At 35.4% G+C, this 20,107-nt stretch overlaps 1 protein-coding gene across 1 annotated transcript; it reads right to left on the bottom strand.

Moving 5' to 3' along the window:
- Window positions 1–3,883: 3,883 nt before the first annotated feature.
- On the bottom strand, window positions 3,884–20,060 carry LOC100914413 (olfactory receptor 10Q1-like). The gene is given in 4 exon segments (XM_031943680.1): window positions 3,884–3,991; window positions 13,906–14,392; window positions 14,394–14,745; window positions 20,051–20,060. Coding segments are annotated over 4 exon segments (957 nt in total).
- Between the last annotated feature and the right edge of the window lie 47 nt (window positions 20,061–20,107).

Genomic DNA, 20,107 nt, shown 5'->3' with positions numbered 1-20,107 from the left:
ATGGTTTTAAATAGATGATACTGAGAATTTTAAGAAGTCCATTTATTCTTGTACTTTCTAATGTTTTTAAATAAACTTCTATATTACCCCCTTTTAAGTCTGTGTCTACTGAATGTGAAATCCTCTGAAATTAGGCTAATCCTACCTGTACACCTCTGTACTCCTTCCTCATACTCTACCATCTTTGTTAGTCTGGATTTTTTTCACAATAAACTAAGGTGATATGCATATGTTTCAGAGAAATGTTAAAAGAATGGCACACTATCTATTATAATGATGTTATTCAAATGATTCCATTGTTTAACAGCCATAAGGCTTCTACCCCACATTTTCAGAGACTTTGAGAAGCGACTTTGCCACTCGTGGCTTTTTTTCCCCAGAATATCTTTGACATCCTTATTTCATAGAGTATCATTTCGGTAGATTTAGAAATAGTGTCATAGAAGTACAATCCAAGTCAAGACTTCCTTCTTCATTCTCTGATATACTAGACTGTGAGTACATGTAGAATAGATTAACACATCAACTTTGCAGTGATGAACAAGATGATAAACCATGTCTGTACGGGAACAATAATCACTTCATGTGGCAAAAAAGAACATTTGGACTTCTCTCAAGTCCAATGAGATGGCTCTATGAACCAAAAATTAAAACATTAAAGGTAGTTAATTTTTGTTTATAAAGATCCAGATAAGAACAGATTTTTGGGAAGAAACATGGTGGGAGGAGCATCATACACAAGATTATAATGGCATATTATTAGTTAATGGTTGGTCTGCTATTCATTAATGCCCACAATAGATGGAGGGGTCTGGGTTCTCAAAGACTATGGATGGAGGGTAAACTGTGAAGGATTTTAAATAGTTGAAAAATTTAAGGACAGATTCTTTTTTTGAGTAATTTGGAATGGTTCCTAACCAATTGTGGGCTTTTCAGTCACAAAATAAAGGTTTAAAAAATTTATCTTAAAACCAACAAAAAACATGACCATTCTGGAAGAATCTGGAACTATACTCAAAGGCTATACAATTATCCATAACCTTTGGCCCGTGGCCATTACTGGTCTTATAAGGAAATCATAAAGGATAAAAAAGAAATCCAATTGCAAAATGTTTTATTCCTTTTCTGTGGAACGAATTAGATAAGGAGTGAATGCCCATCAGTTAATAAAACAAGCTGTGGATATTAAGGAATGGAAATTATTTTCATAAAAAATGATGAGCAAACTGATTTTTGAAAGGCCTGGAAAGATTTAAATGAACTGATGCTGGGAAAAACAAACAGAACCAAGAATACATCAAACATAAAATAGAAGAATATGTTTATAAGAAAGACGGGCCTCAGTGGTTCGTGATCAAACCAACCCAAACGTTTTGGACAGAAAAATGTCATCTGCATCCAGAAAAAAGACCTAAAGACACAATGTAAATCCAAACCCATTATTTACTTTTTTTAATTTTTTTTAATCTTCGGCCCCCTTTCTTTGGTTTTGTGATTTTGAGAGGTGATGGGGAAGGAAACAATGGTTTACCATACCAAAATATTGGGTATCCTCAAAATATTAAAATCAAAGAAGATTAAGCCCTGTTTCCATGAACAATCTATATTCCAAGTAGTCCCATGTTATGGGAGGATCTCTGAAGACTCCGGGACATGACTCCTAGGGATGGAGGGACTTCCCCAATGGCAACCTCAAACTGGATCTGAGGAGATATTTAGAGAAAAATAATTTAGATGATAACCAAAAGTGGGAAATGGGGAATTTGATTATAGGTTTGTAAGGTGTAGTTCATAGGTGAAATCTGTGACTAAGAAACCTAATTCCCCAGGTCTTTCCCTTTCCCTTCATTTGGGATTTAAATACATTATTAAAAAATAAATGAGAAAGAGTTTCAAGCTAAACACTCTTAGAACTTTGAATAGTGGGAAGAGGTGGGAAGGGAGGGATACCTGGGTTAACCCTTATTTGAGACTTAATGGGGATCATACAATTATGCATCGGTTAGGGAGGATTTGCTGAACTGGGAACACGATCTTTAACGGTTATAGTAGATACATAAATACCATTAAAATTAATTAATTTTCTTTTCCCAAACTGTGCCTTTTCAATTTTTTTATTGTTGAAATATTATACGGGAATGTATCCCTCAGTCCCCCAGTCTTACAATCTGGGTATTACCTCCCTTTCTTGGTATTTTCTCCCCTTTAGGCAAATTCCCTACTGTCAATTTATCTTTTGCCAAACATATCAAAAATCCCTTCTCTGACACAGTGAACACAGTGAACACTAGAGTATGTCTTTTAGTTGGATTACTAAAATATCCAGTTCTCTCAATTTCCCTTTTCAATCCATCCGCAGCCCCATGGTGGGTTTTTCCAAAGGCACAATCCATTTCACCCTCCCTTGCATCCCAACTTTTAAAAACTCTAATGATCCTTGTTCCTGTAAAGGGGTTTTCTTAAACTTTTCCATTTGTGACCCTAGTTTGCTAAAAGATTTTTATGTGAAATAGTAGGAAAATAAATTGGTATACAAATCAAAATTTTTATAAATCATAATTTTATCTTGTATAGTTATGTGAACATGGGCCATCTCAATTTAAAACTTTTTACATATCAGATACAAATTTGTTTAAATTCAAACCCCTTTATAATCAAGCCCCCTTCTATTTTTCTTTTTTTTACTCATTAATCTCCTTCAGGTGTTCTTTGATCTCATGATTCTGGACTTGTAGTTTTGTGATCAAGACATTCCATCTCTGAAATCTAGGAACTTTCTCTGGTTATCCTTGGCCTAATGATTTTCCCTATTTTGCCTCCGGGGCCTGGCTTCCTTTTAAGTCCCAACTAAGGGGTGTTAAATCAAATAAAGGGGCCCAGTAAACCATGATAAGGATCCCTGTATATGCGATTTTAAAATCAGCCAGATAGAATTCAGGTTAGGGAAAATCTCAATCTTTTTCTTAGCAGAGATGAAGAAGATGGGTAGAAGGGAATTGGCAATAAATGTCAGTAGCTGAGCAGAAGTAGCCAGACCAGAAGAATAAGACCACAGCCAAGAGCAGAATCCAAAACCCAGTCTCTCTCAGCCTCTTTCCCTATTCTCTTCCACCCACCAAAATCATCATTTCCTCAGAAACATCAGGATTGACAGAGGGGGTGGGGGCCATTCTTTATCCAAATTTAATGAGTATGTCCAATTACTTTTAACCTCAACTTGGGGCCCTCATCAACTAAGCCTCAGCCCATTAAGATCCTTAAACACAAATTAGAGTATCTTCATTGTTTTTTTTTTATTTTTTCATATTTCTCTTACATTTTTCTGGTTTCAAGTCCTTGGAAGTGTTCCTTGTACCTGTCCTTTGACGGACCCTAACTCTCTTAATTCCCAGTGCTTTTCTTGTTTTTTTGCTATTTGTCCTGTATAAGTATTTATTCATATGTATTTACTTATTGTCTTCCTTTAGATTGTGAACTTTTTGTAGTCAGGGAAGCCTTTTGTATCTTCAGAACTCTCAGCACCCGTTGACTGGATGGTAGATGTTGAAAAGGTTTAGCCATTTTGGTTGTGAAAATGGAAAAGTGGTAATTAAGATACTCTAAAACTCATGTACTTGGAGGAGGGTGTAGTAATTAGGACCAGGTCATGCAAATTTAGAGTAATTTAGAATGAAGTTGGCTCAAAAAATTTTTACAGTCCATACCTGAGAGATATTTCATTTTAAAGACCTCCAACAAGTGACATTTTATCCTTATTTTTGTATAAATGTAAAGTCGACACATTGTTTGAAAGAAATCAATTGTAGAAAAAATTTAACGTGGGGAAGGCATGTTGGAATTATTACTTTTGTTGTTTTAATCTCTACCCAAATCTTCATGGGTTTCAGAGGCTGCTGTGCGCTTGGATTTTCAGTGCTTCTTTGACATCCTTATTCCTAGGGGTGAAATGAGGGGTTGAGCAGAGGGTGACAAAAGTATAGATAGCAGCTGCCTGTCCCGTCCTCTGAGGTGCTGGACTGGGACGCAAGGAAGGGTGCAACAACCAACGCAGTAGGACCAAAGGTGGGAAGAGCAGGTGGAAAAACCCTCCCGGCCCTCTCGAGCAATTCGTAGAATGGATTGCAAAAAGAATAAGGAAATGGGAGATGACAAAAGGGGACAGTGAACAAAGCACCCACAAAAAAAGAACATTTTGATTGGGTAAAGGCCGAGGGGACAGGGGGGCTCACACGAAATGGTTTGATTCCAGGTGACCAAAGAAGGAGGGTGAAGATCAATACTGTGAGCCATTCAAGGTAAAAGCCGCCCGGGGCAACCCTAGCTGGAACATCCTTCGGGTCTGATGAGGGTGTGGTGGGGGATGGCGATGGCCCCTGGTCATATCCATGACAAATAAAAACGTCGGCCCCAAGGGTCAAAAAGAACATCATGCACAGCCAGAATGGGATGGGTTAAAGGCCCAAAGATTTGAACATCAGTGGTACCCAGTTTGGGTTAAAGATCTCTAAAGGGACAGTTGGACGAAAAATCTGGGGGTTGTGGAGGGATGTGGGAACGAATTATCCAGTGTTACCGAGGATCATTTTAAAAAGGAAGAAAAGAAAGGAGGGCTGGATCTTGGGGAGGTGGTGTACTGGAACCAAACCAATAGTGCCGACTGGTTCAAGAGGAAAGTATTGAAGAATTTATCCCAAAGAAAACAAAGTTCTGTCCGAACTGCCTAGGAAAATAAAAACTGTTTTATTTTGGTATGATAGAATCATAGAAATATGGAGATTTGAGGACCTTTTGGTTTTTGGAAATCTCTTCATCTTATATTTTTCTATTCTTATTCCCAAACAATGGGTTGAAACTATTTAATTCAAGATCTCCTGTAGGACAAAATTCTATATTCCGTTCCTCTCTTTTTCCAATTCAAAATATTTTTTTTTAAAATCTGCACCGGTTTTTTCCACTATTATATATCGGGCCTTGCTAAATATTAGGGATACAGAGAAAAGCAAAAAACTAGTTCTATTTTCAGTGAGCTCACAGTCTAATATGGAAGCAATTATATACTAAATATATGCAGGATAAATTGGTGGTAGGTTCAGAAAGAAAACACAAAATTAAGGAGAATCAGAAAAGTATTCATGTAGGCATTCCGGTTGTAGTTGAGATTTGAAGAAAGCCATGGAAGCTAGAGACAGAGGTGAGGAAGGAGGAAATTCCAGGCATTTGGGACAGCCAGTGAAAATATTTATGGACAAGAGATAGAGTACAGTATGTAAGAAGCATAAGTAGGCCAGTTTTATTAGAGAGGAGTAAGATTTAAGATAAGAAAGGTAAGAAGAATATAGGTTATAAAGGGTTTTAAAATTCTAACAGAAGATTTTATATTTCATCTTGATGTTTATAAGGAGAGCCATGAGTTAGTTGAATGGTATTGGAAAGGTTAGGGTCAGACATGAATTTTAGCACAATCATTTTGACATCTGAGTATAGGATGAAATGAAATGATGAAAGACTGGAGTTGGGAAGATCAAGCATCAACCTTTTGCATTAATCCAGATAAGAGGTAGTGAGAACTGACTCAAAATGTGATAGTATGTGATAAGAAGCGAGAGTATGTCTTAGAGATGCTATAAATTGTAGCTATGATAGCCTTGAAAGCTGCTTGAATATAAAATTTCCCTTGCAACTTTGACTTTCAGTGTTTTAAAGTTATTTTTTGCCCTGATGTTCTTCTTCCCATGTTTGAAGATCCTTTCTGGTTCTTAATTCTATGTTCAACATTTTAGAGTTTCCTTCCACTTTGAGAGTCTAAAATAACATTTTAAGGTCTTTTTCAGCTCTGATATGTTTTAAGTTTAACACTAACTCATTATTTCATAGTCACCAATGAAATACATAAAATGTTTTAGGATTATAGATTTAAGATATTCAAGAACTCAGAAGCCATTGATTCTAACTATCACATTTAACAGATAAGGAAGCTAGGATTGAGAGAGGTTACCTAGGTTTACTCAGTTAGTTTACTGAAGCAAGATTTGAACTCACCTCTTGACTCCAACTCCAGTATGGTATCTATTGCATCACTCATCTCTGGTGTGGTAGATGGATCCTATAGAATTTTTTTCAAATATATATGGTAATCTATATGAGCTCTATATAATGGCTAAGTGACATTAATTATATCCAAGTCTTCTGGTGTATAATCCTAACAAGTTTGTTTTTCCCCTTAATAGTATTTTATTTTTCCAAAATACATGTAAAGATATTTCATTTCTATAACATTTTGTTAAACTCAACATGTTATCTACTTTTCCTTGGTGCTTCTCTATTTAATATTTTAAAAATATCAGTCATTTTGTCATACCCTGATTTTCTTTCCTGGAGTTTATTTTGTCTGCCCTATAATAATGCTTATTAATATTTTTCTGTGAGCAATCTTCTTTACTTTATTTAGTTTTGATGGAAAAGGCAGGTGAATGATCTGTGTTCCAATTCCACTTCATCTCAGGTGACCCAAGTCAACCTGTTTCCACTCTCAGCCTTGACTTCCTTATTTGTAAGAGGAGGATGATGATCCTTGTAGCTTGCTGGCTATTTTAGATGCATTTATGTGTTCAGTAGCTAGAGTTTGGAATTTATGTAGAACTGTGTTCCAATCCGTCTCGATACTTGTGCTAATGATCTTGGGCCTGTTCGCTAACTCTTTTGTTTCTCATCTGCAAAAAGAAGGATAATAATGTTACCTACTTCTTTTATAACAGTGTTGTAATAAGGATCTTATAAAATAACATCTGTGAGCCCTGTAAACTTTAAAGAACTATATAATTGTGACTTATGATTTTGTGCATTCCCTAGAAATGGTAAATCTTTGGGATATTCCTCTAAGAGGCTGATATCCTGATAATAGTTTCATGACTCACAATACTCTATGGATTTTTCTGTGTGCCTCATAATTATTAAAAAGGAATAGCTATAGTCATGGTTAAAATGAATTAAAGCGCACATCTTCCTGACAATTTTTAGAGATAAAATAAAAATTTAAATAAATAATTACCCTGCTAAGGGTTACCTAGTTAATATGTATTGGAATTCACATTTAACCTAAGTCTTTTATCTCTTTGGCCAGTAATACTTCCATTGCAGCAAATATTTTCTCAAAGGATTGATTGGAGAGAATTTAAGTGAACAAGAAATCTTTTCTAGGTATTACTTAGAGGTTTTACCAAAAACCCAAATTCTACTTTTCTTTAAAATTTACATCCTCCTTTAGGAGTGAAACATTATTTTCAGGAGACTGAGTAAATTAGCTCTTAACTGGCATAAGGTCTTCTGAAGGACAGCAACAATTTTAGGAGTAATTGAAACTGAAGAATAAATAATTAGAGTAGAATTTTGGGCCTTTGCAGGTGCTGTGCACCCCCCCACATCTGAACTGTAAGAAAAGGAAGAGGAGAATAAAAGAGAAAAGAGAAGTTAGTAACAATAATTATCTGGGGTTATCATTTTGTTTAATCACTATGTTTGCATTAAAATTTTGATGACCATCATTAAGCTGAAAATATTATAGAAGCTCAAAGCTTTTATAGGAGCTCAAAAGCTCAAATCAGGAAGAGAAGGCCTTCCTCCCCTCCCCCATTTTGGAAATAGTCCGGAAATTTTCAAAACCCTTTGTTTAAATTCTTTTGGTTCCCTTTGAAGGTCTGGGCATTTTAAAATAGGGGTTTTTGTTAATGGAAAAGAACTCCCAAAATCTTTTTTTCCCAAATCTTTTTTTTTTTAAAACTTGGAAAGTTAGATGTTCTTTTATTTTTAAAAATATATTAAAACTTATTCCATTATAAATTGACTTTTTGGTAGGATTTATTACCCACCCTTTGGGACATTGGACAAAAATTTCATGTAAGATCAGTAAACCTCAAAAAATGAGGTTCCTTTTGGTCAAAATGAAATTTCTCCTTATGATCCTGTTTTGGTGCCCTTCCTCATAAAATTGCAAAAATTGAGGGAAAGTTTCTCCTCATTTTTGAGACTTCATCCACTGGAATACATGAACTTAAATTTCAGAATTCGGTTGTGAATCAAAACCTCTGGTGATTGACTCTACTGATTTTTTATAAGGTTTGGATATAAAAGAACAAAGAAAAACTTAAAAGGCTAAGATATACTTTCAATATTTTTGTGATTAATGGAATAAAGGGATTTATTCTGAATAATTTAAAAGAATTTAGATGTATGGGTTGAAATTGGAGAGAAACCGATTTGAATTTGTGAATTTTGGAGTTTTTTGACGTGATGTGTGTGAAATAGTAAAATATTTCCATGGGGTTTTTGGCCAAAAATATTTAATAATTCCATTTTTTCCAAGGTCTTTAAATGGATTGAAAGTTGCGGGAATCAATGTAAATTCGAGGGTAAATTTAATGGTTCTTCTGATTTGGTAATTTTTTCACTGAGCTACCTAGTCACCTCTGATTGATTGTGTTTTATTGTTTCTTTTAGAATGAGGGGAGGAAATTAAAAAAAATTTGCCTAAATTTGGTTTATTTTAAGGAAATAGAAGGTGCAATGGTTATTTTAATTTTTATTTTAATACTGTATTATGGTAATTTTTTTTCTGTGTTGGAAATTAAATGAAATTTTTAAAATTAAATATGTATATGCATAATATATAAAGACATATATGGTTATATGTTTTAGATTTGTATATATATATATATATATATATAATAATATATATGGGGTGTGTTTTAAAAAAAGAAGGATTTAATGATAGGAATGAAAGAAAAGAATAATATTAAAAAATTTATAATGGGGAAATAAGATTGTTATAATGTTTATATTGATGATTTTTGTTGCTAAATTTTCAGTTGTTTTTGATGTAGATTATGGTAAATAAATTTATTTAATGAATCAAATGAATGAATTTTTGGGAATAATAAATTTATTGGAAATAAATAAAAGAAAGAGTTAAAAATTCCTGGAAAGGAATAACAAAATAAATTTTTTCAAAGATTTGGTGAATTTTTGAGACCTTTTTTTTTCAAATTTTGCTTAATATGTTTATTAAGAAGATTTTATTTTTTTCAGAAGTTAAGATTATAATAAGTAAATGCAAAGAAAAAAAAATAATAGTATGATTTTTTAATTTGAAGAAGGTAAATTCTAATAAATAAAAATGGAAATTTTTGATTAAGATACTATTTTGATGTATAGATGAAGAAAATGAGGTCCAGATAAGTGTAATCATTGTCCCTGAGGCCAAGAAAGGTTTTTAAATTTTACAAAATGGGATTTTTTTCCTTCCTTCCTTCCTTCCCTTCCTTCTTCCCTTCCTTTTCCTTTTCCTTTTCCTTCCTTCCTTCCTTCCTTCCTTCCTTCCTTCCTTCCTTCCTTCCCTCCCTCCCTCCCTCCCTCCCTTCTTCCTCCCTTCCTTCCTTCCTTTTCCTTCTTCCCTTCCTTCCCCTTCTTTTTCTTTTTCCCTTCCTCCTTCCCTTCCCCTCCCTTTTCCTCCTTTTTTTTTTTTTTTTTTTCCTTCCTTTCCTTCTCTTTACACACACCAGGCTGTTTGGGTTAAATGACTTGCCTAGAGTCACATAGCTAGTAAGTGAGAAGTGTCTGAAACTGGATTTGTTGGTGCTCTATCTACCATGTATCCCCATCTTTAACCCATTTTAATTATGTTTGCATTGATCAAAGGTAAACTGTCTCTTTGAAAAAAACATTGAACAAAAAACAAGCTATAATCCCAACCTTTATTAACTAGTGGTATGAACTTAAATAAAGGGTTATTCTCAGTTTCATTGTCTATAAAATAAAGGATATAGACTACATAATTCCTTCAGGCAATATGGTAAAGTAGACTTCCTCTGGTAAAATACATGAGAAATAAAAGGTAGGCATTTATTTCCATTAATCTGACATCGTTATTTTCTTTGGGAAAGTGGAAGATATTCTCTCCTTTGGGATACAACTATATCTTTGTGGAAAGAGTCAAGAAACCAAAGTTATAATCCCAATCCTGTTCCTAATTAGGTGTATGAATTTAGACAAAGCATTTTTCTTTTCTGGTCTCCCGGGTTTTTGCATAATAGAGAGGGGATATACTAGATTACCACCAGTATTTCTTGCATAATTCTGTAGTTTCTTTACTCATATTGCTTCTGTTCTGCATACTTATAAGCAATATAAACAGAACATATGATCTCTGGCATATTGATGGGGCTTGTTGAGATTTTGAACTGAGCTGTATAGAGGCTTAGCTGTGGCTTCTATGTCCTCTCAATATTCCTTGCAATAAACTTTGTGCAGAGCATAGAATTCTATCCCCTCTCTACTAGTGGATGTGTTTTTATCATTGCTTAAACCCCATAGTGATTAATAATAGATAGCAAGTAAATTTCCGGGGTTCCCAATTGAAAGCTATTCGTTTTGAATTCTTTGACCCCAACCATTCGGTCCTGGGTTTTTGGCAAAGATCCTGGAATGGTTTGCCATTTCTTTCTCTAGTTGACTAAGGTCACACAGGTAGTAAATATCGGTGGCCAGATTTGAACTTGAGCTTTCTTGACTCTAGCACTCTATCCGCTAAGCCACCTAGTTGTCCCTTAATGTGAGAAGACACAACTATAAAGTCAAAGATGTGTTCTTTGATGTCTTGGACATATTGATCAGTCAATCTAGTGAATTTAATGAATTCTTTTTCAGAATATCATTTTCAAATGGATAAAAAACATGTATTAAATCATAAAAACAATTATGCTCTCATACAGTTACCAAAATATATTTTAAAAGTTTACAAACCAGGTTAAGAAGCCATGACATAATTAAATGTTGTTGTTGGGATTTCTTCTTCAAAGAATTTATGGGAAGACATGGAAAAGAATGATATGGGATCAAAGAGTGTTGATAGGTTGTTATTTATAGCTGTTCTGGTAATGTCACTCATTCAAAAGATCAAGGATTCATTAGAAGAATCTTTTGGGAGAAGATTAAATGACCTCCTACAGCAGATGGATTTTCTGCAAATTAAAATTTTGGAAGTGTTCTAAACTCTAGTCTTAAGGGAAGTATTTTTTGTGAACTTTTGACTTACATGAAAAGCAGAAAAACTCTCAAGGCAGAAAAAACTTAATGATATTTGCTGGTACTGTGTACTGTAAGGCTGCAGTTGATTAACTATAGCAGGGAATGAGAAGGGTTGATATATATTTTGCCCACTGACTCTTGCATCTGATGAAATTATAGCCTGATGAATGAAAGTAGTCCAAAGTTTTCTCAAAAATGTTTGTCTGGGTCTACCCTAGAACTTAAAAAAAATAGATTAATAGGTATATATTGCACATTGCTATATGATCTTCGGCACTATGCATTATTCCATGGGAGATAAAGGGAACAGGAAGATCTGAACTTTGTTCTTTTGGATTCAGAGTCATATAATATCTATGTTAGCTTACTTGCCACATTTCAATCTGTGATCTCATGATCTATGATCTTAAGATCATCATTCATTTCCTTGAGAGGCAATAACAGAATTTTATTATTATTTCAAATTTTAAAAAATTTATAAGAATGTTTAATTTCCATACCACTTACAGCCACATAGAGAAAAGTTCTGATCTGAAGGCTCCCCTTTTTTCTGAGATTCTCCCTGGATAGTCTTGTTAGAGAACTCACCTCCTGTGTTCTTCCTGTATACTTCGGGGTAATTATAAAGTATGGTGCTTCTCAGAAAGGAGAGACTCTGACCAGTAGACACACTCTTTATCTCTGCTTTCAAGTTGGCCCTTATGGAGATGCAAGTTGGAATTTCCTTTGATATCTCTAACTACTTTAAAATCTTGGAAAGGAAACATTTTGAGGGTGTGGTACATGGGGGTACCATTGGAGTTTCCTAAGTCTGGGTCATGGATATCTGCTAAGCAATGGGAAACCTAGCAAAGACAGTCTATGACATCTCCATTAACAGTCTAATCATGTCTGTTTCAGTCAGTTTTTGAAACTCATGATTTCTCTAGTGGAAAGCCTGGGTAAAGGGTTTTCCCCATGCCCCTCAATTAGACTTGACTAGAAAATTGGTAAAAATTTTTAGAGTTAAGAAAAACAGAGACAAACTAAATGGTTCAGCAGAGCTTTGAAAAGTGCCGAAATTATCTCAAGTGTGCTAGTAAAGATCAAGGTTTATGTCTGGGGTAAGTGGAAGGGAATATTTTTCTTTTGTCCCCATGGGAATTAAACTATATTCCAGAAAATCTCAGTAGTGGAAAATGTTGGAGACATAAATACATGGCAATATGGCATAGTAGGCAAACCTCTGAATTAGGAGTCAGGAGACCTGAGTTCTAATCTCAGTTCTTCCATCAACAATTTGTGATACTCTGGGGAAACCACTTAATTGTTTTACTGGAATTGGGCTGCAGAGATAACTTGGTTCAGAAAAGGCCCAAATGCAACAAATGCAGCAGATGCTAATGAAGCACTAGGTAATCAAAGATGAAATAAGATACTGATCTTGACCTCAGGAAGCATACCATCTCAAATTGGTTAGTGTAAAGGGAGAATTACATATTTCTATATGTTTTTAAAATGACTGTTTCTCTGTAAAAGGGTATAACTTTATTTCTCTTCATATTAGACACTATTTTTAATGGGGGTAAGAGCACCGACAAACAGAATTCATATTGTGTGTGTTGTGCATGTTTATAGTATAAATGAGATTGTTGTTGTTCAGTCAGGTCCAACTCTTTGTGAGACTGTTTAGGATTTTCTTGACAAAGACACTGGAGTCATTTGACATTTCCTTCTCCAGCTTATTTTATAGAATTAAGGGAAACAAAGTTAATTGAAGAATTCAAGGTTACACAGCCAGTTAGGGCCACCCACAGATGTCTGAGGCCATATTTGAACTCAAGTCTTCTTGACTGCAGACCCATAAATGCTACTTTTTGTCCCTGAATGATTAGAACTGGAATGGATGAAGATGAAGATGATTGGCCCCTAGAATATAGACTCTACTATGAAGTGAAAAACACAGATATCAAAAAGTTTCTTTGACTTCATTGGATCCTTAAGATAGTAATGAAGTTAGTCAAAATGACTAGGAGGACAAACAAGGACATTGAAGAGAATCCAAAAGAAAAGTCCCACATCACTGATGTGGATGTCAGAAGAGAACCAAAATCAGAACATGAGAATCTCATGGGATCACATGGGATCTCCAAAAGAAAAGGACATACCTTGTACTTGTCTGTGGGGAAAGATGGGATGGGATATCAGAGCCTAAGGAGACAGCATAGTCTAGGTGGTCATCATAGTTTGCTCTGCTTCTGTTATGATTTTTTTGGGTAGTATCAACAAGTGATGGAAGTGTGTTGATTCAGAGATTAGAGGAATCAGTCTCTTATGATCATGCTTCAGAGAAGCAGAAAACAGGAAAAAAATTGAAAGAGAAGAGATTGGGAGTGAGAAAAATGGTGAGAGAAAAGTTGTTTGTTCTTTGTTCTCAAAGAGGATGATACCCAATAGAACTCATGTACTTGGAAGTGGGTACATTATTTTAACAAAATCTTAGATATTTAGAGGTCTACAACGGAGTTTAAAAACTCAAAGAAATTATAGGTCCATACCTGAGCAGATATTCTTTCACAATATCTCTAGCAAGTGATCATTTAAATTCCCTTTGTGTTCACCATAATAAATGATATGGTCAGACATAGTATGTTTCAGAATAGTAAGTGCAATTGTAGAAAATTATAATATGTGGGAATTTATACATTGGAATTAGTTATTTTTCCTGTCTTAATAACTCTCTACTTCAAATCTTCATGGATATATGCTTGCACTATGATTTTCGTCATCTTTGACATCCCTTATTCCGTGGGGGTAAAGGGGTTTACAAAGGTGTGAAGAGGTTGCCAATTGATCATCATCCTCTGAGGTGCTGGACTTAAAACGCATATAGACCAGGGTGCAACAGCCATACTGCAGTAGGACCACAGAGAGATGGGAGGAGAAGGTGGAAAATGCCCTCCTACAGCCTTCTGCAGAGCAAATTCGTAGAATAGTGTTGGCGATAAAGATATAGGAAATGGAGATGAGCACAAAGGGCACAGTCAGAACAAAGACACCCATAACAAATAGAACAGCTTGTGGCACTCGAATGTCACCACAGGTGAGACGTAAGACAGGTGGGGCATCACAGAAGAAGTGATTGATCTCCAGGCAATGACCATAGAAGGGAACAGTGAAGATCAATATTGTGAGTTGCGGATTAAGGTATACAGCCAAGCCCAGGGAGGCAACCATGAGCTGGATACATCGCTTCTGGGTCATAATAAGGGTGTAGTGCAGGGGATGACAGATGGCCCCATAGCGGTCATATGCCATGATGGCCAATAAGAAAGTCAGTACCACCAAGGGTGCAAAACAGGAACATCTGAGCTGCACAGCCAGCCAATGGGATGGGCTTTTGGGACTTAAAGATATTGGAGAGCATCAGTGGTACCACAGCCGTGGTGTTACAGATCTCTACGAGGGATAGATTGGACAGAAAAAAGTACATGGGGGTACAGAGGGATGTGTGGGTATACACAGCCCAGATTATAGTGGTGTTACCACAGAGGGTCATTATATAAAGAAGGAGAAAGAAGCAGAAGAGCAGGGCCTGGATCCTGGGGGAGGTGGTGAACACTTGGAAAACAAACTCTGTAGTAGCAGACTGGTTAAGATAGAAAGTATTGGGAGAAGACATTTCATCTGCCAAAGAGAAGCACAAAGTTAAAATGAATTACCAGTAACTGCTTAGATAAAATAAGAAACCATTTTATTCTTAGAATAGTAGAATGATAGAAATGTGGTGATTTGAGGACCTTTAAAAGATGACTTTTGGCAAATCTCTTCATCTCTATATCTTTTAGTCTTCTTATCTACATAACATTGGAATTGAAATTTTAATGTTTAAGATCTCTAGGATGAATGTTCTATATTCTATATTCTAGTTTCTTTTCCAATACCAATATACTATATATTTTGTTCTAAAGCCAGTCATCTGGAGTGTCTTTTGCAACTATTACATATCAAGTCCTGTGCTAATGCTGGGGACACAGAGAAAAGCAAAAAACTAGTTGTATTTTCAGTGAGCCCACAGTCTAATGTGAAAGCAACTATATACAAAGAAGATATATGCAGGATAAATTGGTTGTAGGTTTAGAAGAAAAACACAAAATTAAGGAGGATCAGAAAAGCATTCATGTAGAAGTTTGGGCTGTAGCTGATATGTGAAGAAAGCCATGGAAGCCAGAGACAGAGGTGAGGAAGGAGGATATTCCAGGCATTTGGGACAGCCAGTGAAAATTTTTAGAGACAGGAGATAGAGTGCAGTGTGTAAGAAGCATAAGGAGGCCAGTTGTAAACAGAGTTCATCAAGAGAGTGTGTGCAAAAGACCTTGTTAGGTCAAGCTCAGGACACAGTTTGCTCTCTGGGCCTTAGCTTTGAAAAGCAAGCTATTTCTTAATAGTAAGAGAAAAAGAGGAGTGAAAAGAGAAAAGTGGTCTTTATGTGGGGATCCTCATTGCCTTTAAATAGAGCTTGGACACTTTGAAATAAGAGTTTCTGCACAGAAGGTAATCTCATCTCTGAGATACATTTGAAGATGCAAGAAAGATAGTGTACACGTGAAGTGAGGACAATTCTGAATAAATTCTCTTTTAGTGTGTTGATTGAAAAGGTATAATAGGTGGGGATTCTGGGCATCTCTCCATTATAAAGCACTTACCAAAATGTATGACGCATAGTAAGTTTTATATATAGGTTTAACTATTATTATTTTAAAAGCAAACAAAGATGGCTCCTGGTGTCTCCATTCATAGTTTAGTAGTTTTATTTCAGCTAGATTACTGAGTTATTTTTGGAAGTGTGTCAGTACAATGGAGAAATATTTTCAGTATCTCTCTATAAGTGAATATTATTAGAGACTTGGAGAAAATTTTCACAGTTGAAGATAATATTAATGTGCAATTATATCAGTATCTAACAAATCATCTCTTAAATCTATCTTTCTGCCCCACTCTCCCTGGTGACCCTCAATCTTACATCTTTAACTACCTTTCGTATATCTCAAACTGAATGTCAAGTAAACATTTTAAATTCAATATTTCCATAATAGAACTCGTTATCTTTCTCTTAAACCCTTACCTTCTTATGTTCCCTATTACTTTTTAGGGTAACATCATCCCCCCAGTTCCTTAGGCTCACAATTTAGAAGTCATTCTGGACTTAAAATTCTCTTTCAACCAGCCCCATTTAAGCTGTTATCAACACCTTTCACTTTCACCTTTACAACATGTCCCCAAAATATGCCCTCCCTCTCTTCTGACAATATCACAGCTCTAGTGTAAGCCCTCATCACCTTAGGTCTTGATTATTTCATTAGCTACTTCTGGCTCCATCATATTATTCCCCTACTCACTTCCTATTGCCTCTAAAAAGAAATATAAAATGCTTTGTTTGACAGCCAAATGTCTTCATTACCTGCCCTCTTATAGTTTTCTTAAATCATATTTATTTTTCAACCCAGTGACATTGATTTCCTGGTTAGACAAAAAAGGAAGACACTCTACCTTTCAGTTTGGGGCATCCTCCTTCCTTCCCTCCCTCCCTCCATCTCCCTCTCCTTTTTCTTCTCCCTCTCTCACTCTTTCTCCCTCTCCCTCTCTTTCCTCCCCACATTTTGAAAGTTTTCTTTTATCCTCTTTGACTCCTGGCTTTGTCTCTTTCTTTAAGTCCCAAGTAAAATCCTACCTTCCACAAGAAGTTGCCCTCAACACTTCTTTCTTTCAACACTTCCATTCTGTATATAGCTTATTCTGTATAAATTTGCTTGTATGTTGTCATTTCCACCTCCCCATTAGATTGTAAATTTCTTCAGGGTAGGAACGGTCTTTTGTTTCTTTTTGCATCCTTAGTTCTTAGGACAGTATTGGGCACTCAATGAATGTTTTTAACAAATTAATATTTGCTTCAGATTTGCTTGATGGAAATCACAACTCCAGTCCAGGGACCAATAGAAGGAAACAAGGGATGGATAAAAAGGGCACTTGGAATTTGCTAAATAATGGCTATACAGATACAAAAAAAATCCATTTCACTTTCAACTCTTCAATCATCTCCTCCATAATTGTTTTCTCACCAAAGAAAAACTTTATCTCTGTGATCGGTTCTCCTGACTGGGGACTTCTTTTCTTTAAACACTTAACCACTATTTTATTATCATTTCCTATACCCCCTCTCTTCTAAGGCCTCACTAGATATTCCTGTACTCTTCCAACCAAAATTTTCCCTCTGGCCAATATTCTCTTTTATTTATTTTCTCCCTCACTACCCCAGAATGTTCAATGCCTAATACCTAATTAGGTATTATGAGAATTCTGAGTGCTATCATAAACACTTAATAAATGAATTTCTATTAATTATTAATTAATTCACAAAAGCAAAGATAGTTCATGACCCTAAGGAATTTATATTCTTTTAAATTCTATTTTTTTCCAATTATTAACCATTTATTTTTCTTTCCAGTATCAATCCTTCTCCCATGGAAAAAAAAAGAAAAACAAAACTCTTTAAAAAATAAATAAGCATAGTCAAACATGACAAATTGTGACATTTACCATTTCTTAAAATGTATGCCTCATTTTATATATTGTAATCACTTCTCTGTCAGGGGGTAGATAGGAATATTCATTATTAGTTCTTTGAAACAATGATCAAAGTTCTTTAGTGTTCCAAAATCATACGTTTTTAAAACAAGGTTGATATTATAATATACATTTCTCTCCTGATTCTGTTCATTTCACTCTATCTCAGTCTATATGTATTTTCCTAGATCTCTCTGAAATTTTTTTCATTTTTAGCACAATACTGTTCCATTATATTCATATAGTATAATTTAACTATTCTCTTATCAATTGGTACTTCTTTAGTTAACTGTCTTTTATCACAACCGAAAGAGCAGTTATGTTTTCATAATATAGAAACTTTCCCTCTTTTTCTGAAGTCCTTAGTCTTGGTAGGTCAAAAAATATGCAGAAATTAGTAACTTTGGGGATATAATTCCAAATTGCTTTCCAGAATGGCTGTACCAAGTTACACTGGAGATTATATTCTGATGGGAGAATACAATGTGTAAAGAGTTTATAGTGGTTCCAGAAATGGTGGTTGTAAAGGAGATGATTAACACATTCCATATAGAAGCAATAGTAGAATTTATTTGATTAAGCATGGTTCCAAAGGGCAACTAGGTGGCACAGTGGATAGAATAGTGGTACATAGGTAAGAAAGACTCATCTTGCTGAGATTGAATCTGACCTCAGACATTTACTACTTGTAGTCAACACAGTCTGTTCTCCATTTTCTCATCTATAAAATGAGCTCAAGAAAGAAATGTCAAACCATTCCAGTTTTTCTGCCAAAGAAACTCCAAAACGAGTCATGAAAAGTTGGACAAAATTGAAAATCAATGCACTACAACATTATCTTTTATAGGGAAGCTTTCTGTTGTAGTAGAGGTTAATGCACTGGAAGAGATATCTTAATAGAACCTCTAGAAAACAGGGAAAATACCTGTATAATCCCTCAGAGTGTCAAATGGATTTATTCAAATGGTCTTAATTTTGCTTCAGAGAAATATAAAACTATCATTGGAAACTGTGAACAGAGAAAGCATAAATCACTTAAATAGTATAGTTCTGTTAGATGGGATCTGTCCTTAAGTCAATATTTGGTGACATTATAGTACCATTCTTTCCATTGGTACCAAAAACAAAGTCTCTTTCAGATCCTTAGTACATTTTGTGGACTAGAATCATCTTGATGGCCGAACAAGCAATTTCCTTCCTATACTATTTACCTTTTTTGAGTTACTATTTGCTTTGTCAGTAGCACGTTGTAAAGGCCACAAAGACAATATTTTTATTGCTAAATGGAGAAATGCTCTTTATGGAGAACACTGGAGAAAGTACATAGGTAGCCCCAAGTAGCAAACTACATCACAAAATACCCTTTTCTTTCTAAGAGGTTTGTCTCCTTACTATTAGAATTTGTCTCTCTCCAAACTGGGCTGAAAACATGACTATATTTCTGCTTCTTTTTTACCAGTCTATAGAATATTTTCCAATGCCTCAGATGCTATCAACTTTGAAGCCACACTAGAGGATCATTAGTCACCCATCTATGACTTCTGCTATTCAAAGGAAACACAAAACCAGAAAGCCACTGAGAATTTGAAATGTGGGAAGTTCCCTTGGTGGGGCTTGAGCACATAGTCATGTGATTTTATAGCAAATTACTATTAACTACTATTTGTGGTAATAATAGTGACCGATTTCCCTCCACATGGTTTGAATGCAGGTCTTGATCAGATGCTACTGTCTTTTGGAGGTAGAAAGGAAGTATAAGTGGGATATGTGAAGCAAGGATAAAAAGAGACAGAAAGAGACAGAACTAGGTAAAGTTAGAGAATCAAAGAAAGAAACAAAGAAATAGAAAGAGACATAGAGAGACAAAGATATAGGATGGAGAAACAGAAAGAAACACACAGAGAGAGACAGGAATAGAGAGACAGAGACCAAGGAACAAAAACAGAAAGACAGAGGAAAAAAGAGAGAAACAGAGCCAGATGTGATAGAGAGAAAAAGACAGGAAACAGATGGGGGGGGGAGGGAGAAAGACACACACACACACACACACACACACACACACACAAATACAGACAGAGAAGGAGGGAGAGAGAGACAGATTAGCTCTATTTTATGAATTTGTTAGGGGAGGGAACAGTAGCTCTAAGGATCGCAGCCCATCTTTTTGAGGCTTAGGTAGCCATGCAACTAGAAGCTATCTCTATTTTAAAAGCTGCCCTGACTAATTGTATGGATAATTGGTCTCAGAGTCAAGATATAGATTCAGTTTTCCCTTCAGTTGCATAAAAACTACCTGATTCTAGGCAAGTCATCCATCTTCTCAGTAGCCACAATAATTCCCCAATACTGAACACTGCAGAGCAGTTACCTTTCTGCATTGTTAGGGATTTGCTCACCAAGAATTCCCTATACCATTGAAGTTTAA

The sequence above is a fragment of the Sarcophilus harrisii genome, chromosome 6, assembly GCF_902635505.1.
Source record: "Sarcophilus harrisii chromosome 6, mSarHar1.11, whole genome shotgun sequence".
Taxonomy (NCBI): Eukaryota; Metazoa; Chordata; class Mammalia; order Dasyuromorphia; family Dasyuridae; genus Sarcophilus; species Sarcophilus harrisii.
This window is presented reverse-complemented; position numbering and strand designations above follow the sequence as displayed.